Here is an 18,510-nt window from a genome sequence, read left to right as displayed (position 1 = left end):
TCCCGTTAGTTTTTTGTGACTTGGCTTCTTCTTAGCAAGGCCCTTGAAGAAGCTTTGGCAGCACAGTCCGTCTTCCAGCTGGGTCTGTTGTTGGTGCTGCCCATGGTTATGGAAATTGGCCTGGAAAAAGGGTTTCGTACTGCTCTGGGTGACTGCCATCATGCAGCTACAACTTGCCTCTGTATTCTTTACTTTCCAGCTTGGTACAAAAGCACATTATTTTGGAAGAACTATCTTGCACGGAGGTTCAACATATCGAGCTACTGGTCGTGGCTTTGTTGTTTTTCATGCAATGTTCACGATAATTACAGGTTGTACTCTAGAAATCATTTTGTAAAAGGGTTGAAGCTTCTCATTCTCTTGATCCTCTATGAAGTTTATGGGGATTCCTATCGCAGTTCAAGACTTTATATGTTCATAACAGTCTTCATGTGGTTCCTTGCTGGGTCGTGGTTGTTTGCCCCTTTTGTGTTCAACCCATCTGGTTTTGACTGGCAAAAAACAGTGGATGATTGGACAGATAGGAAGAGGTGGGTGGGAAACTGCGGTGGTATTGGTATCCAGCCAAATAAAAGTTGGGAATCTGGTGGGTAGAAGAACAATAACACCTCAAATTCACAAATATTAGGGGAAGACTGCTTACCATTATCCTTGCATTTCGCTTCTTTGTTTACCAATATGGGATTGTCTACCACCTTGATATAGCTCATCACGGCAAAAACATTTTGGTATAATTTTCGAAGTTCATCTTTCTACACTTTGCTTTTGCCTACCAATCCTTATCTATTTTTATGGGAATTTTTCTTTATTGTTCTAGTTCATACTTTCATCTCCTTATCTTTCAATTTATTACCCTTGTAGGGTTATGGACTTTCTTGGCTTGTTATGCTAACGGCACTGCTAGTGTTAAAGGTATGCAATGAAGCTTTAAACAAATTTGCTCAAGCATAAATGAGAGACCTGGTCAGAGTAGTTTCATGTTTAAAGAACTGGAAATATGCTCCTCTAATCACAGGCTTCTCATGACAGTATCTTCATGTTTAAATAACTGGTTACTGTAACCATGTCCTCATTTTTTTAACCCTTTTTAAATACCATAGATGTGAATGTTTAACTTTTCCTGTTTTCCTATTTATGTATTTCGATTCTCAAGGCACTTCTATTCCATGAAACCTTTTTCAACAACAAGAAGAAGAAAATGGACCTTTTTGAAAACGAACTAAAAGTTTAATGATTGTATTGTAAGTTTTAAAAGTTGGGTGACTAAACCTATATATTTTTATATTTTTATCAATAAAAAACTTTAAACAATAATAAGTCAAAGTTAAAAGATTGTGACAAAAAAATCAATACAAAAACAATTTAAATAGGATAGAGGGAATATAATCCATCAAGAAAGTTGTAAAACAAATAATTAAAAAAGGGTTTAAAATAATCAAGTAAACTAAATAAAATTAAAATAAAATAAAGAAAGCAATAAAAATAAGAAAAGTAAATTGTAGAAGAATTAATTATGAAGAGAGATATCCTCCAGCTTCATTTTGCCTCAATCAGTCCAGATCACTGAAATAAGTTTTACTTCGGATACTTGCCGGTTACAATCTATAAGGTCTAACCCTTGTAGCTTGATCTTCTCGCTGATGAATTAATTTTCCAAAGCCAATCCGTGGAATTTAGCCCTTGTTTGGATTAATGTCGCCTATCGAATATAACGCCAATGATGGTTTAAAACTGTAAAAGCCCGTGCTCAGATTATGATGTCTTAATGAGAATCGAATCCGATCTTGATTTCCCTTAACGGACCGCCACAAAGGTTCACAAAAGTTGATTAATTACTTACATTTAGAATGTAAGCAATATATAGAAGAATTATCTGCTTATTTAAAGAAAATTAATTGCGATGATTCGGGCATGCAGATGATTGTTATATAAGATGAGAAAAAATTAATGTATAAGAATAATACAGGAGATCTAATGGAGTTTTTTTACGATAAAAGAATTGTTTATTATAAATGAGTATTCTGAAATAAAAAAGAGATTCCAACACTTAAAAAATACGATTAAATATAAAAGTGAATTTTCATATGAGTATAAAATTTTGTGACAGTCGTAATGTTATATTCCCTTAAAAAATTAAATATATTTATTTTTCACCAACCGAATAAATTAAAATAAAGTTAGTCCTCTAAACGAATGGTGACACGTACCACCAATGACACATGGTACCATTCGAATTGAGGATTAAATTTATTTTAATTTATTGAAAGTATAACTAAATTGAGAAAATATGTAAATAATAAGGATCAAATGTGTGATTATAACAAATACCACATCATTTAGTAGACGACACTAAACTCTGGTGACCACATCTTAACTAAATAAAAACGAAAGTAATCATATATTATATTTTCTGAAATCGGTGAAAAAAATAAACAAAACACAAATATAATTAATCAATCATGTAATTAACCCTATTACTAAATAAATTCATTGGTTAGTTTGTTTAGTGATCTAAAGCGTTAGTTACCGGTTCAAAGGATAAATTATTTCATGGTCCTAAATCACCACGCCATCTATGGTCTCAACGAATCACATCCATCAATTTTAAATAATTATTTACTCTTTATTTATACAGAGTAAAGAGATGAAGATTAACCTTGAAAAAAATTAGATAAAAAAAATATTATTAATATGAATCACGGATGACGTGGTAAATCGGATCCTCTAATTTATGGTAGATATTGTTTGCACAGATTCGGACCTTTCATTTATTGGCAGACCCAGGCGTGGAGAGTGCAGTTTTTCTTCCATGACGATGTGGGACTGATGCATACAAAGCTCAAAGTAAATGCATAAAGCTGAAGTTGGTGAAGGCATTTCCGTACATATCTCACTCCTATGACTGTTAACATTATCTCATCTAAATCTTTAACTTATTCAATGTTATCATCGCATGAACCAATTGACTAAATTCCAATTTTATTGTGCACCTAGATTTTTTTTAATGTGGTTGTTGACCGACTGTTGATGAGTTTAATGCTTTTCCTTTGTTCCATGGCCTTGCAACACACTGCAATTTCATAAATGAGACCCAGAAATTAGCTCCCTCAAATATCTTCATACTTAATATTTCATCTAACCTTTGCATGATTGATATCCGAACAAAGTCGGATCCGATAATAAAATCGTTCTTACACCGACGGCAGCTGATTAACCGATAAAGAACACCAGAAGATTCTTGCAAAGATTCTTAGCTAGACTAAATCTGTTCATAACAAGAGTTTATATCAAGATAGGGTAACTCGGCTACTCGAATACACATGCTCCGGTGAGAAACGACTGTATAAATAAACTTGGAAGAAGTATTCCAATTGTATAATTTACAGAGAAAAAAAAAAGATTACAGATCCCTTCTGCACAATGGACAAGAACCATGACTAATGAGCCACTTATCTATGCAAGGCAAGTGGAACATGTGATGACACTGCGGCAAGCTCCTAACTGTTTCTCCGAGCTGAAAGTCCTGTTAAGAGATTTGATCCGAAAAGCTTCTTATGCAACTACTTTTACTGAAAAAAATTCACTAGTGTAGTAGTGTTGTACCTGAAGGAAAACAGAACAGGAAACTTTGTCCCCGGAAGCATCGCCGTTGTTCTTGTTAGTGATTTTGATCTTTGGGACTTTTTCGACCAAATCTCCGGTCAATCCTTTGGAACCACCAATGTAAAATATGTTCTGGACATCCTCAAAAGTTGTTTCAGCAGCTCCCATCTGTTGAGACAAACTGAAAATCATTAGCAAATTTTTATTTGGTGAAAGTAACATGGACTTGTGATGCAATTCTTACCTGACTTTGGACCGCACTCAGCATCGCGGGACCAATTCGTTCTCGGACAAGCCTCCCACTTAGAAGGCTTGCAATGACATCAATCTGAAAATTTGCAGTGAAAAAAAAAATGATTTGAACTCTGCTTAGAAGAATTACTACGATCAAAGTGTCGAAAATTAATGCACATGCTTCCTGGAACTCGTTGGTTTAGCGGAGGCTACCCGAGTCCAAGGTCCTGGCATGCCACAGGCATCATAGAAAGCTAGTAGTGGCTACTCAAACTAGGTTCAAGGCATGCCACAGGCATCTAAGATGCTATCAAATCATGATACTTGCAGAGATGCTGTCGAGTACTCGACGAGTCGAACCGATTTTCTTTTTTCATATCCTTTCTTAGAAAGCTAATAGTGGCTACTCAAACTAGGTTCAAGACATGCCACAGGCATCTAAGATGCTATCAAATCATGATACTTGCCGAGATGCTGTCGGGTACTCAACTAGTCGAACCGATTTTCTTTTTTCATATCCCTTCTTAGAAAGTAGTAACTAAACATGTAAAACCAGGGCGACAAACAAAATTACTCACCAAGTAAAGCAGACATCCGATCCTGGATTCATCGGATTGCCAAAGAACCAGGGAAGACTCCAAGACCTCGATCGAGAAAACTGCACCGTAGATGGCCCCAACGGCAGCACCTCGAACAAACCCGCTCTCCTTTTCCTGTCCTATCAAAGCCCCCGTCATGGCCCCTAACAAGGTTCCCACCGCAGATGAATTAATCCCAAAGCGCTTTGTCAGCACGCAAAAAGATTGCTCATTGAAGACACTTAATTTTGTCTTTTATTTATTAATATTATTATATTAGTAATTTTATTCTTTACATTTGTGCAGACCTGTTACATCAAATGAAATTAGTCCACGTATGGCCCAACCAAGATCCAAAACGCGTTCCATCCGCATCAGTTAGGGTTTTCAGAACCCTAGCGCCTCATGTCATGTTCTTGATCGAGGTTCCCTCCCTTGACACGCCACTTCTCACGCAACGACCCCCACTCTTCTCGGCCTCCAACCGACGTGAATATGTGAGACACCAACTGCTCAACAAAGCCCGATTCTCTCGGCCATGAGCAATAACCGTGGATGTCAAACAAATAGGGGTAGTAGAGTTTGATTAGAACTGAAATTGGACTAAAAACAAGCATGCATTTTTTGTATAAATAGGCTTGTAATCAAACTCATAGGGAGGAGATGCACAGTATAAGGAGATCACAGAGAGTACACACCATATTACACACGATTACTGGCGAGAGATTTACACACACAAAATCCAACGAAAAACGGGGGAACCAGAGCAACAGATTCGAAATAGAAACGAAAAAGATAACCAGAGAGTGATTCGAAAAAACTTATAGTGGAGGCTTCGAGCTAAAAGAGAAAACCTCGGAAAGAGCCAATAACATATCGCCAACTGTTTGCCTAACCGAGTCATCCACTCTTCTCTCGAACCAAAACTGCCACACGACCATGAAAACGTGCATCCTTTGGCAAAGAACGACTGAAAATCCATGTACACAACGAAGGAGACCATGAACAGCAAGAACCCAGTGACGAACAGGAGCAGACCCGAGAAGGAATCAGAAGTCCGGATCAAAAGCTGGTCGTGCATGGTGGCCTCTGTTTTCCTGGTTTATCTCCTAAAATCCTAAGTAAAGAAAGAGGGAGATGGGATAATAGGGAACGGCGCAAGGAAATAGGGGGTATGTATAAAATTAGGTTTTCATTAAACCTATACGCGTGAACAGACTTGGCCTTAGTGGAAAAGTCCAAATTGGAGAATATGGGGTAATTACTTGTGAAAGGTACAAACTTTTGTACCCTTGTGATTCAGCAATTTATTTTTTATTTCATATTACTCCTTAATATGTATTTCATTTTATTTTGGTCCCTTAATTTTTCAACTATTCATTTTTTCCTTTGATTCATTTATTATTTTATTATTATTTTATTATTATTTTATTTTTTTATTTTATTTCATGTTTTCTCTTTGATTTATTTTTATTTATATATATTTTTTACTATTTTTATCTTATATATATATATTTTTTTACATTTTTTCCTTTGATTTATTTGATATATTTTTATTTTATTTTATTTTCCTTTGATTTATTTATCTTATTTTATTTTATTTTTTCTCCTTTTGATTTATTATTATTATTTTATGTTTTTTCCTTGATTTATTTCAAATTTATGTATTGTTTTTTATCTAACATTTTTGACTTTTTTAGAAGAATTTCAACCAATCAGAGGTAAGCAATTCGAATCGGATTTTTAAATTTTAATTTAAATTCTTAATTTTCGCAATTAAAGACAACCGATAAATTAATTGGTACCGAAAGGGCGGTTCAAGGGTGCTAATCATTCCTTGACCGTAACCGACTCCCGAACCCGACACGTTTCTGGTATAACGCAGATCAGGTAAGATGGTGTCCGACCCACCTAAATTCGTTTTAAAATGGTCGGTGGCGACTCCAATCCATATTTTTCAAGTCGAAGCCCAATTTCGGGGCCCAACCGAAAGACGGTTACGACAGCTTGGCGACTCCGCTGGGGACAGGTAAGTGAGTCAGGCCAGAATTAATTTTCGGTTGTCTTTTTATGCGAAAATTGTAAATTTTAATTTTAATTTATTTATTCGGTTCCAATTATTTACCTTTGATTATTTTTCAAATAAATAGTTGTACTAACATTTTTTAATGATTTCAGATTTTTCAAAGTTTTCTCAGGCTCTATACCCGAGCTCCAAACCCGTTTTAAGTGGGGGTGAAAGCGACGCCTTCGTGTGAATTTATTCACCGTATGGGCCTAGCAAGTAGCCTTCGGGATTCATGTACCTTATGCCTTCGTGTGAATTTATTCTCCGTATGGGCATAAGGGAATGTGTCCTCTCGAGTTTAACTTAGTCCACACAAGCCTGTGATGGGCTTAGGACTAAGGGTCTGGCAAGCCCAATGGGGCACCGGCAAGGAGAACTCGAGTACCTTTTTAGAACCTAAACCAGGAGAGTGCAGGGAATTAGAGCCCACCCCAAGACCTCATTCCAAACCCTAGGATGCTTTGTTCCTGTTTTATTTTCTGTTCAAAGCATGCGAACTAGACAAATATGCGGTTAGGATTTGTTTGAAATCAGCTTGTGGGATAGAGATCATGTTCGGGTAGGAATAATAAGCATGTGAGGTAGATATCATGTGGGGTAGGACTTTCATTTTTATGATCATTTTTTATTATTTTTCACATCACTAACTCTTTTCATCTTTCTTCTATTTTATTTATTTTCATCACTTGCATTATTCAAAAGAGGTCATTGATCCATTAAAACGTGTTTGTTAAAACTCGAATAGTCTGAATCCATGGACAAAGGTGTTGTAATACAAGAGATGAAAATACAGAGGATAGTCTACAAGGTGACTATGTGTCACATTCAATCCAAAAGATGTGGTGCCCACAATTGAAGAGTATATCACTCTGTTGCATTATAAAGAACTCAAAATGAACCGGGTCTACATCAAGCACAATGAAAGCTTATCTTTGAAGAACTGACTGATAGAGGTTGCAGGGGCAAGATGAAGGTTATGTATCTCGGAAGTCCCTTTGAACGCAACAATGTCAAAATGATAGCTGAAATTGGAGACCATTGCTGGCGAATTCAAGAAACAGATTAATGAACTTCACATAGTTCCTATCAATTAAGGGCTCCAATGACAAATTCATTGGGAACAGGCTCAACAGAAGTAAATGCTCGAGATGTGATCATTCGAGACTTCTTGGACCAGTACAAAAAACAACTCAACATTTTCACTGTTCATCCAGAGAGGCCGGAGCGATTCGACAGGTTATTCAACCGATGAAAGACGAAACCAGAAGACTAGTCAATAAGTCAGAAGCTGTCAGGATATTTTTGTCTCTTAAAAGATAAAACATTTTTGTCCCCAATAAGGATTATTCATAATAACAATCATATTTCTTGGATCAATGCCTCAAACATTTCATGCATTTTTGCATTTTGCATCTACATTTTATTTCTAAGCATTTTCATAAACATGAAATTAAGTCATGGCAGATTCTACGAAGTGGTCCTAACCACATGACACCACGTGAAAGCAAGATTGTAACATCAAAAAAACTGAAATCAGTACAGTAGGAGCTGGATCAGCTGATTGTAGGACTAAGCCTGCCAGGATGATCTGAGAAAAGAGTACCCATCTCCTAAGGGCTACGATGTTAAAGCTGTTACTACATAAGAAGCCCCAAACATTCCTCTGAAAACTGTAAGACACTGAAGCATAAGATCCAAACCCTGATGGATTCAGGGGCATAGGCAGCCGAAGAAGGGGGCATGGCATATACCATTTGCACTTAGAGGATTGTTTTGTTTGAACACGTCTATGATCTTTCATGTTTGCTTAATCTGTTAAATGATTGAATTTATGCCACTTTCTAAGGTAGAGCAATTGAACAAATTTTAATCTTTAGTTCTTCGAATATTAAATGAATTAAGGATTCTTTTAATTCTTCAAGAATTATAGATTTTTGATATATGACAAGATTAGACCTTTCTTATCCTGTCTCAAACCCCCAAAAAGACCAAATTTTGACATTACCTCCCTTTGAAATTCTTGAGTCAATAAGATCACACCACTGTCTTTTTAGACTCAAAGTTGACCTTTTTTTACCATTAAAACCCAAGGCATTGAGTTGTTCATTTGAATAGGAGCATTCTCCTAAATTGGGGCATTTCATAGATAGCCTGAACATTGAGACATCTGGGAGCAAAAAAAAATCATTCGAATAATCTATCACGCATTAATTACACTGTTTCATGTGAATAGAATTAATCCTGCAAATCTATCCCCCTGGGGATACCTCTTCTGTGAAGACTTCAATGTATGAAATGATGAACGACTTTCTTTCTTTATCCCTTCACAACAGGAGAAAAAATATATCCCTTGTGTCCCCTTTTGAGCCTATAGTATTTTTCTTCTGATTCAACCCTAACCAATGATCACCCTCCACACTGGGGGGCAATGTGGAAGAAATCTGCTCACATGAATGAATATATCAATCCAAAGGAGATACCACGAGGTGGACCAAATGGCAAGTGCAAAGATCCAATCAAGAACAAAAAAGAAAAGAAGAAAAAAAGCAAAAAAAACAAAGAAAAAAGAGAAATAAGAACAAAAGGAAAAAAGAAAGAACAAAGATCAAAAAGAAAAAGGGATAAAACGCACATGCAAAGATTCCCTAAAGACAAATGGCACATCAAACTTCAAACTATGAGATTGATCAAGCATAATCATTCCCGAATCACAGAATCACTTCACTCAAAGATCATAGAGCATCAAGAGAGAGAAACATTTTGAGCAGGACATGATTGAAGACATCAGAATGAATTGATCCTTGGTTCAACACCCTGAAACAATTGTTTGGGCCTATTTATCCTTTTCTTTCATAACCATGAACCCTGACCTACATTACGTGCCTTAAAAGTCCCTTCTAATCACACATGGATTTCTAAACAGAAAAGACTATCTTCAGATTTCATCCCGCCCATCAGGATTAATCTTTGTTTGCAAAAAACAATGTAATTAATGCATGGTAGAGAAAAATAACAAAGGGGGGTTCAAGACGTAAATCCTGAATAACGTCTTGAAACCAAAGGAGGATTCGAGTTGAAAACCTGAAAAGGCGGCTCGAATATAAAAATTGTGCAACTGAGGCTATCACACAAATTCCTTGATAAGTCATCGCACAATCCAAATGTGACCATGAAAGCTGGGAGTCGGAGAACACTTCCAGTAGAGAAGCATGCAAGCTACCCCATCAAACCTTTGAGCATCAAATGCCAAACCTTTGACCAAACATAATAACCTGAGACCTTTTTATCCTTTCCTTACTTAACCATTTCCCAAAGATAGCTTTGATCTTGGCACGTGTCAAATAGCTATAATTTATTGAAGGATTAACAATGTAATTAAACATTTGATATCCAATGAACTCTAGTTTTATGATTCGTCTCAATTGTAAAACCGTGAATGAGACAATATTTTCAAAACTTTTGATTAAACATTTTTCGAAACTCTTTATTGATATTTTCAGAACTTTGAAAATAAAAGAGAAAGAAAAACATTTTTTTTCAAACAAGACAGTCTCTCTAGAGTGGATCTTGGTAAATGACATGTGACTCTTAGACACAAAACTCATGCTCTGAATCAATGCTGAAGCAAGAAATGAGGAACATTTGGGGCATCTTTGAATATTCAACATCAAATATTGGGGCATTTTTGGATATTGGGGCATCATTTGGGGATTCAACGTCCTAGTGTGAATTATCAGACCTTTTTGAGGAGATAAAACATAACCAATTCATATTACATGCATCTTATGCATATATTTTAGAGCATCATATCTATCAATTTTTTTCCACATACATAATCTTTGCAGCTTTTAGAGTCAAGTTTCGACTTCAAGACGAAGGATACCCGATTCAAAAGCACCTTTAAAGATTGATGTTGGTTGCTTAACTCAGCAGCAAGAAGCTACACTTCAACCAACTCGACAGATTGAAAGATCAACGTTCATCTTCAGATTTGACATTTCCAATACAAATTTTGTCTCCCTTGAGACAGTTTCTCTCGAAACAACACAATTTGCTCGAGATCAGATTTCAACTTCACGGCGAAGGATATCTAGCTCGAAGCCAAACTTCACAATAAAGGGATCTCCACGGTTTCAACTTCATGGCGAAGGGAATTGTGTCCACCCGCAATATACAATACTTGGATTTCAACTTCATGACGAAGGATATTCAAGTCAAGGCTCAACTTCACAACGAAGTGGCCATCCGCGATTTCAACTCCACGATGGAGGATATTGTGCCACTCGAGACAACACAAGTTCAACTTCACGACGAAGGGACGGCTGGTTGTCAACAAACAACTTCCCAATTTCAGAGCCAATTTCAACTTCACAGAGAAGGATATTAGACTCCAGACAACGCAAGTTCAACTTCACGACGAAGGGACCGCTGGTTGTCAACAAACAACTTCCCAACTTCAGAGCCAATTTCAACTTCACAGCGAAGGATATTGGACTCCAGACAACGCAAGTTCAACTTCACGACGAAGGGACCGCTGGTTGTTAACAAACAACTTCCCAATTTCAGAGCCAATTTCAACTTCACAGCGAAGGATATTGGACTCCAGACAACGCAAGTTCAACTTCACGACGAAGGGACCGCTGGTTGTCAATAAACATTTTCCCAATTTCAGAGCCAATTTCAACTTCACAGCGAAGGATATTGGACTCCAGACAACGCAAGTTTAACTTCACGAAGAAGGGACCGCTGGTTGTCAACAAACAACTTCTCAATTTCAGAGGCAATTTCAACTTCACAACGAAGGATATTGGACTCCAGACAACGCAAGTTCAACTTCACGACGAAGGGACCGCTGGTTGTCAACAAACAACTTCCCAATTTCAGAGCCAATTTCAACTTCACAGCGAAGGATATTGGACTCGAGACAACGCAAGTTCAACTTCACGACGAAGGGACCGCTGGTTGTCAACAAACAATTTCCCAATTTCGGAGCCAATTTCAACTTCACAGCGAAGGATATTGGACTCGAGATAATACAAGTTCAACTTCACAACGAAGGGACGACTGATTGTCAACAAACAATTTCCCGGTTCCAGAGCCAATTTCAACTTCACGACGAAGGATATTGGACTCGGAGCAATACAACTTACTTGGATTTCAACTTCACGACGAAGGGTATCCAATTCTCAGGCTCAACTTCACAACGAAGGGGCCACCCACAGTTTCAACTTCACAACGAAGGGAATCGTGCGCACAAGCAGTATCCATCTCTAGATTGGATTTCAACTCACAACGAAGGATATCCAACTCAAGGAAGGAGTGGTGGTCAATTGACAAACCAGTTTCAATATCGGATTTCAACTCTACGACGGAGGATATTCGATATGGACAAAATCTGTGTCTTTTAATCTTTGCTCTATTGTCGTTACACGACAATGAGCAAAGAGGGGCAGCTGAAGACACTTAATTTTGTCTTTTATTTATTAATATTATTATATTAGTAATTTTATTCTTTACATTTGTGCAGACCTGTTACATCAAATGAAATTAGTCCACGTATGGCCCAGCCAAGATCCAAAACGCGTTCCATCCGCATCAGCTAGGGTTTTCAGAACCCTAGCGCCTCATGTCATGTTCTTGATCGAGGTTCCCTCCCTTGGCACGCCACTTCTCACGCAACGACCCCCACTCTTCTCGGCCTCCAACCGACGTGAATATGTGAGACACCAACTGCTCAACAAAGCCCGATTCTCTCGGCCATGAGCAATAACCGTGGATGTCAAACAAATAGGGGTAGTAGAGTTTGATTAGAACTGAAATTGGACTAACAAACCAGTTTCAATATCGGATTTCAACTCTACGACGGAGGATATTCGATATGGACAAAATCTGTGTCTTTTAATCTTTGCTCTATTGTCGTTACACGATAATGAGCAAAGAGGGGCAGCTGAAGACACTTAATTTTGTCTTTTATTTATTAATATTATTATATTAGTAATTTTATTCTTTACATTTGTGCAGACCTGTTACATCAAATGAAATTAGTCCACGTATGGCCCAGCCAAGATCCAAAACGCGTTCCATCCGCATCAGCTAGGGTTTTCAGAACCCTAGCGCCTCATGTCATGTTCTTGATCGAGGTTCCCTCCCTTGGCACGCCACTTCTCACGCAACGACCCCCACTCTTCTCGGCCTCCAACCGACGTGAATATGTGAGACACCAACTACTCAACAAAGCCCGATTCTCTCGGCCATGAGCAATAACCGTGGATGTCAAACAAATAGGGGTAGTAGAGTTTGATTAGAACTGAAATTGGACTAAAAACAAGCATGCATTTTTTGTATAAATAGGCTTGTAATCAAACTCATAGGGAGGAGATGCACAGTATAAGGAGATCACAGAGAGTACACACCATATTACACACGATTACTGGCGAGAGATTTACACACACAAAATCCAACGAAAAACGGGGGAACCAGAGCAACAGATTCGAAATAGAAACGAAAAAGATAACCAGAGAATGATTCGAAAAAACTTATAGTGGAGGCTTCGAGCTAAAAGAGAAAACCTCGGAAAGAGCCAATAACATATCGCCAACTGTTTGCCTAACCGAGTCATCCACTCTTCTCTCAAACCAAAACTGCCACACGACCATGAAAACGTGCATCCTTTGGCAAAGAACGACTGAAAATCCATGTACACAACGAAGGAGACCATGAACAACAAGAACCCAGTGACGAACAGGAGCAGACCCGAGAAGGAATCAGAAGTCCGGATCAAAAGCTGGTCGTGCATGGTGGCATCTGTTTTCCTGGTTTATCTCCTAAAATCCTAAGTAAAGAAAGAGGGAGATGGGAAAATAGGGAACGGCGCAAGGAAATAGGGGGTATGTATAAAATTAGGTTTTCATTAAACCTATACGCGTGAACAGACTTGGCCTTAGTGGAAAAGTCCAAATTGGATAAATATGGGGTAATTACTTGTGAAAGGTACAAACTTTTGTACCCTTGTGATTCAGCAATTTATTTTTTATTTCATATTACTCCTTAATATGTATTTCATTTTATTTTGGTCCCTTAATTTTTCAACTATTCATTTTTTCCTTTGATTCATTATTATTTTATTATTATTTTATTTTTTATTTTATTTCATGTTTCTCTTTGATTTATTTTTATTTATATATATTTTTTATTTTTTTATCTTATATATATATATTTTTTTACATTTTTTCCTTTGATTTATTTGATATATTTTCCTTTTTTATTTTATTTTATTTTCCTTTGATTTATTTTATTATTATTATTATTTTATGTTTTTTCCTTGATTTGATTTATTTATTATTATTATTATTTTATCTTTTTTGACTTTTTAGAAGAATTTCAAAGATTTCGAATCGGATTTTTAAATTTTAATTTAAATTCTTAATTTTCGCAATTAAAGACAACCGACAAATTAATTGGTACTGAAAGGGCGGTTCAAGGGTGCTAATCATTCCTTTACCGTAACCGACTCCCGAACCCGACACGTTTCTGGTATAACGCAGATCAGGTAAGATGGTGTCCGACCCACCTAAATTCGTTTTAAAATGGTCGGTGGCGACTCCAATCCACAATTTTCAAGTCGAAACCCAATTTCGGGGCCCAACCGAAAGACGGTTACGACACTCATATAATTGCAATCCAACAAAAATGGAACATAATCATCTTTTGTCCATATAATAACAATGAGAAAATGCTACTAATTACTATAAAAGAAAAATAGTAATGAATAGATCAAGAATGAAATGGGATTCCAATGAAATAGTTCTAAATAAAAGAAGCTTTTGAAGAAACAATGAAGCATACAGAAGGAAACAAAAAGAAGCATACAGAGGAAAAAAGCAAAGAAGAAAGGTTAATGCAAAGAAGAAGGTTAAGATGGCAGATAAAAAATTCCCAGTGATGGCAGAAACAGCGAAATTTTAAGAAAATTTGATCCTTTCAATGAAATCTCCAAACAATGACAACGAAGATATGGGAAAACAATGACAACGAAGATATGGGAAAACGAGATGGGTATGCATAAAAATCCATTCTTGTTTTTCCTTTCTATTGTTAGAATCCAATGAGAAATGAACTGAAAACGGTTTTCTAGGTGATGAACGAATAACAGATGGTTTGAGCAGAAGCTTATATATAATTATAGAAAATAATAAGAGGAAAAAAAGGAGAGGTAGGGTGGGTATGCTTAGTGCTTAAGAGAGGAGAATCAACCAACTCGCATTTAAAGCTTCAATATTTTTTCTGATGCAAACCCTGTTTTCTCTCTCTACCTCCTTTAGTTGAAAGGCGAAAATTTATGTCCCTGTGGACGAAAGCAAATATCTTATTTTCATTCTCTATGACTGTGTCTTAATTAGGGTAAACTACATCGATAATCATTAACCTATTACCTTTTTCTACTTCGGTCACCAAGCTATTCATTCTCTCTCTATGTGACTGTTAAGAAAAATTAGGGCGATGCTAATATGGATTTTTGTATGTCATTTTCTCTTTCTTTATGATTATCTCATATGTTATTTTTTAAATAGTTTTAATATTAATAGAATGAAGAATTTTATATCTCCGTTAAAATCTTAGTTTCCCTTTTTTTTGTGTGACAAATTTAAATATAAATTTTGATAGAATATAAAGAAATTCTTGGTTTAACTCAGTGGGTTAAACGTGGTTCCTTAAACTTGCGTGGAGTGCGTTCATGTATCTCATTTGTGAGGAACGAAATCAAAGGATCTTTCAGAACGTGGTTAGAAGTGAGGAGGATGTTACTAACTTAATTAAGATCACTGTTTAATTGACCAAATATCTTGATAGAATCTTTGTTAGTTCCAGCTTTTTAGTTTAATGGAATAAGTTGTTAGCTATTTTTGTTTCTTTGTAAGCTGATAAATATAGGCATTTATGCTTTGTTTTATTCATTCTTCAATAGAATAACTTTCATGCATATTGTATTTGTCTTTTTCAAGTTTCTTTCCTCAACAAGTTTGGTATCATAGCAGGTTCCGACCTGGGACCTGTGGGTTATGTCCACATGACTATTTTCTCCTCCATGAAATCAAGAAAAAAGATGCCCAGACATTGTTCATAATTCAGCAAGCGCTTCATGACTCTATTTTCTCACGAATTGTTGCAGCAAACACATCGAATAAAGCGTGGTCAATTTTGCATAAAGAGTATCAAGGTGATTCAAAGGTTATAGTGGTAAAATTGCAATCACTACGACACGATTTTGAAACCTTGATGAAGAATGGCGAATAAATTACAACTTTTTTGTCACGAACAAAGACAATAGTCGGCCAATTACGCTCTTACGGCGAACAAATTTCAAATGAGACAGTTGTAGTGAAAGTTTTACGAAGCTTGACGACAAAATTTGATCATTTTGTGGCTGATATAGAAGAATTCAAAGATCTGTCAGTTTTCTCTGTTGATGAACTGATGGGATCTCTTCGGTCTCATGAGGCGAGAACCAACAGATCAACAGAAAAGTGCGAAGAGCATGCATTTCAAGTGAAGGAGACATTCACAAATCAAGGCGACAATGACCGTTCAACAAATAACGATCAAGGAAGAGGAGGATCCCGTGGTGGTCGTGGTCATAGTTATATCAGAGGCAGACGTAGAGGAAGGAATAACGAAAGAGGCAATACAATGAGCAAAGTAACATAAAATATGGCATATCAAAAAATTAATCTTGCAGCAGAAAGTGGTGAGGAAAACAAGTTTTTTATGACTTGTATTGATGCTAACCATAAGTCAAGTGATTTGTGGTTTGTGAAAAGCTATTATTCGAATCATATGACAGACACCAAATCCTTGTTCAAGGAGCTTGATGATTCACAAAAAATAAAGGCACACCCTGTTCAAGGAGTTGGGTGTATTTTTTGGAAAACAAGTCAGAAACTTATAAAAAGTTTCAGAAATTCAAGGCTATGGTGGAGAACAACATTAAAGTTGAGCCCAAGTTCAATAACAATGTGAAATTAGTACCGTAGGCGTCTCTGGGGAATATGGCCATTACCAAAATAGCATAAAGAGTTTTTGTTTGTAGTGGTATAACTGAATGAACAAAATTAACATTCTTTATATTATTGTAATTTGCATAAATCAACACGCTAAAGCTAGTTTCATCATCTAGAAAATGTCAAAGCGCTTTTGATTCTAACGAATGATCTTGGCCTCTTCGGCCGTCCGTGACGATTCTTACCTACTACCAAATCTGCAAAGTAGTTGCCGGCACGATACTTCTTTTTGAACCCATCCTTCTCACCACTTCTACATCAGACAAGCTCCTGTTTCGAGCGTCTTATCCGAGATGGAGAAGCTGGTGGCGAAACACAAGAAGATCCTGTCGGCCTTTCTGCCAAAAGCTGCATCGACTGCTGTACTGAGTTTCCAAGTAAGCCCACCGATAAGCCCCGTGGGTAAAGCATCTTCGTCCTCCACTTCTCCCATCGCCGTATCCTTGTTTCCAAAGGAAGCTCCGAGGAAGTCCAAGAATGGAAGCTTCGATGCACGTGAGCCAGCGTCCCCAAAAGTTTCATGCATGGGCCAAATCAAAAGCAAAAAGAAAAAGAAAAAACAAGGTGCTACCCAATCTAAGGTGGCCTCTGCCTCGCAGGAAGAAGTGGAGGGGAAACGGGGATTAATTAAAGGGACAAAGCGTGGCGATAAAGCTAGTGTTTCGGATTCCCAGGCAAAGATTGCCGAAGCTACAAAGGTTCCTTCACTTGGGAAGATGAAGCAATTCTCGAGCGCACGTGGCACGTTATCGGATTTCGATTGGAGGGCTTGTGATGCAGCACCTGGCAGCGTCACCAATCCTTTGTACGAGGAAAAGGAAGGGAGAAGAGAAAAGGTTGATGAGAATGGAGTCGACGTAGTTGAAGAAAGAGGAAAAGCAAAGTTGTGGAATAGAAGAACCACTGCACGTCTAACTCCACTTCAATTGTAAACTCCACTACTGTCTGTGTATTGCAACGATTACTTATACTGTAAAATTATTTGTTTTAGATTAACTCCACACATTATCATTTTCTATTCAAGTCAATTCAGAATATTTGTTTCAATATTATTTTAGGAGTTAATTGCATCATATGTCCCCAAACTATTATTCTCATTTAAATTAGTCCTTAAACTTTTGGATATTCCAATTTAATCCCCAAACTATGACTTCCATCTAAAATTAGTCCTTAAGCTTTTGAGAATTCCAATGTCATCCCCAAACTATGACCCTCATTCTAGATCGGTACCCAAACTTTTGAATATTCTAATTTCATGCCCAAATTCATGCAAATATGTAATTAGTTTCAAGGTTAGTTTAACCTAATTTTTTTTCTAAACATATAATAATATAATTGGACTAACAATTTTATTAACAAAGGGTGTAATTAGTATATGCGCATCGTTTGGGTTGAAATTGAAATGTTCAAAAAGTTTGGGATCAATTTAGAATGAAGATCATAGTTTGAGGATGAAAATGAAATTTTCAAAGTATAATTGCTAATTTAGAATATAGTCATAATTTAGGAATGAAATTGAAATATTTAAAAGTTTAGGGACTAATATATAATAAGTCATAATTTGAGGATGTGTGATGCAATTAACTCTTATTTTACGCTAAAAATAGGGTTATATCACAAATGAAGTACCTAGAGTATATCATCTTTTCCATTTAAGTACCTAAAATATTTTTTAGTCAAATTAAGTATCTAAAGTTATATTTTTGTCAAAACAAGTAACTAAAGGATTTTTTTTATTACAATAGATACCTAAATATTGTTTGACTAGATGATTTAATTTATTTAATTTAAAAGTTCAATCAAATGAAAAAAAACTATAAATTTAATTATTTTTTCAATAACTTAAAGACTTTAAATATCTTAAAATCTAGGGTAAACTACATATTTAGTATTTAAACTATCGGTTTTGATTCGTTTTAGCGCTTAAACTTTTAGTTTTTTCAAAATCATACTTAATGTTTAGTTTTTG

The 18,510-nt window shown here is 36.5% G+C and overlaps 1 protein-coding gene and 1 pseudogene across 1 annotated transcript; one reads left to right on the top strand and one right to left on the bottom strand.

Annotated features, from left to right (window-relative positions):
- Positions 1–3,394: 3,394 nt before the first annotated feature.
- Positions 3,395–14,946, bottom strand: LOC120130631 (annotated as a pseudogene).
- Positions 14,947–16,778: 1,832 nt separating this feature from the next.
- On the top strand, positions 16,779–17,473 carry LOC120130592 (uncharacterized protein At1g76070-like). Its single transcript, XM_039147804.1, has one exon. The coding sequence runs from the start codon at positions 16,835–16,837 to the stop codon at positions 17,471–17,473; it is 639 nt and encodes a 212-aa protein (XP_039003735.1). The 5' UTR covers positions 16,779–16,834.
- Positions 17,474–18,510: the final 1,037 nt, after the last annotated feature.

Source organism: Hibiscus syriacus, unplaced genomic scaffold, assembly GCF_006381635.1.
Source record: "Hibiscus syriacus cultivar Baekdansim isolate YM2019G1 unplaced genomic scaffold, ASM638163v2 tig00110548_pilon, whole genome shotgun sequence".
Taxonomy (NCBI): Eukaryota; Viridiplantae; Streptophyta; class Magnoliopsida; order Malvales; family Malvaceae; genus Hibiscus; species Hibiscus syriacus.
This window is presented reverse-complemented; position numbering and strand designations above follow the sequence as displayed.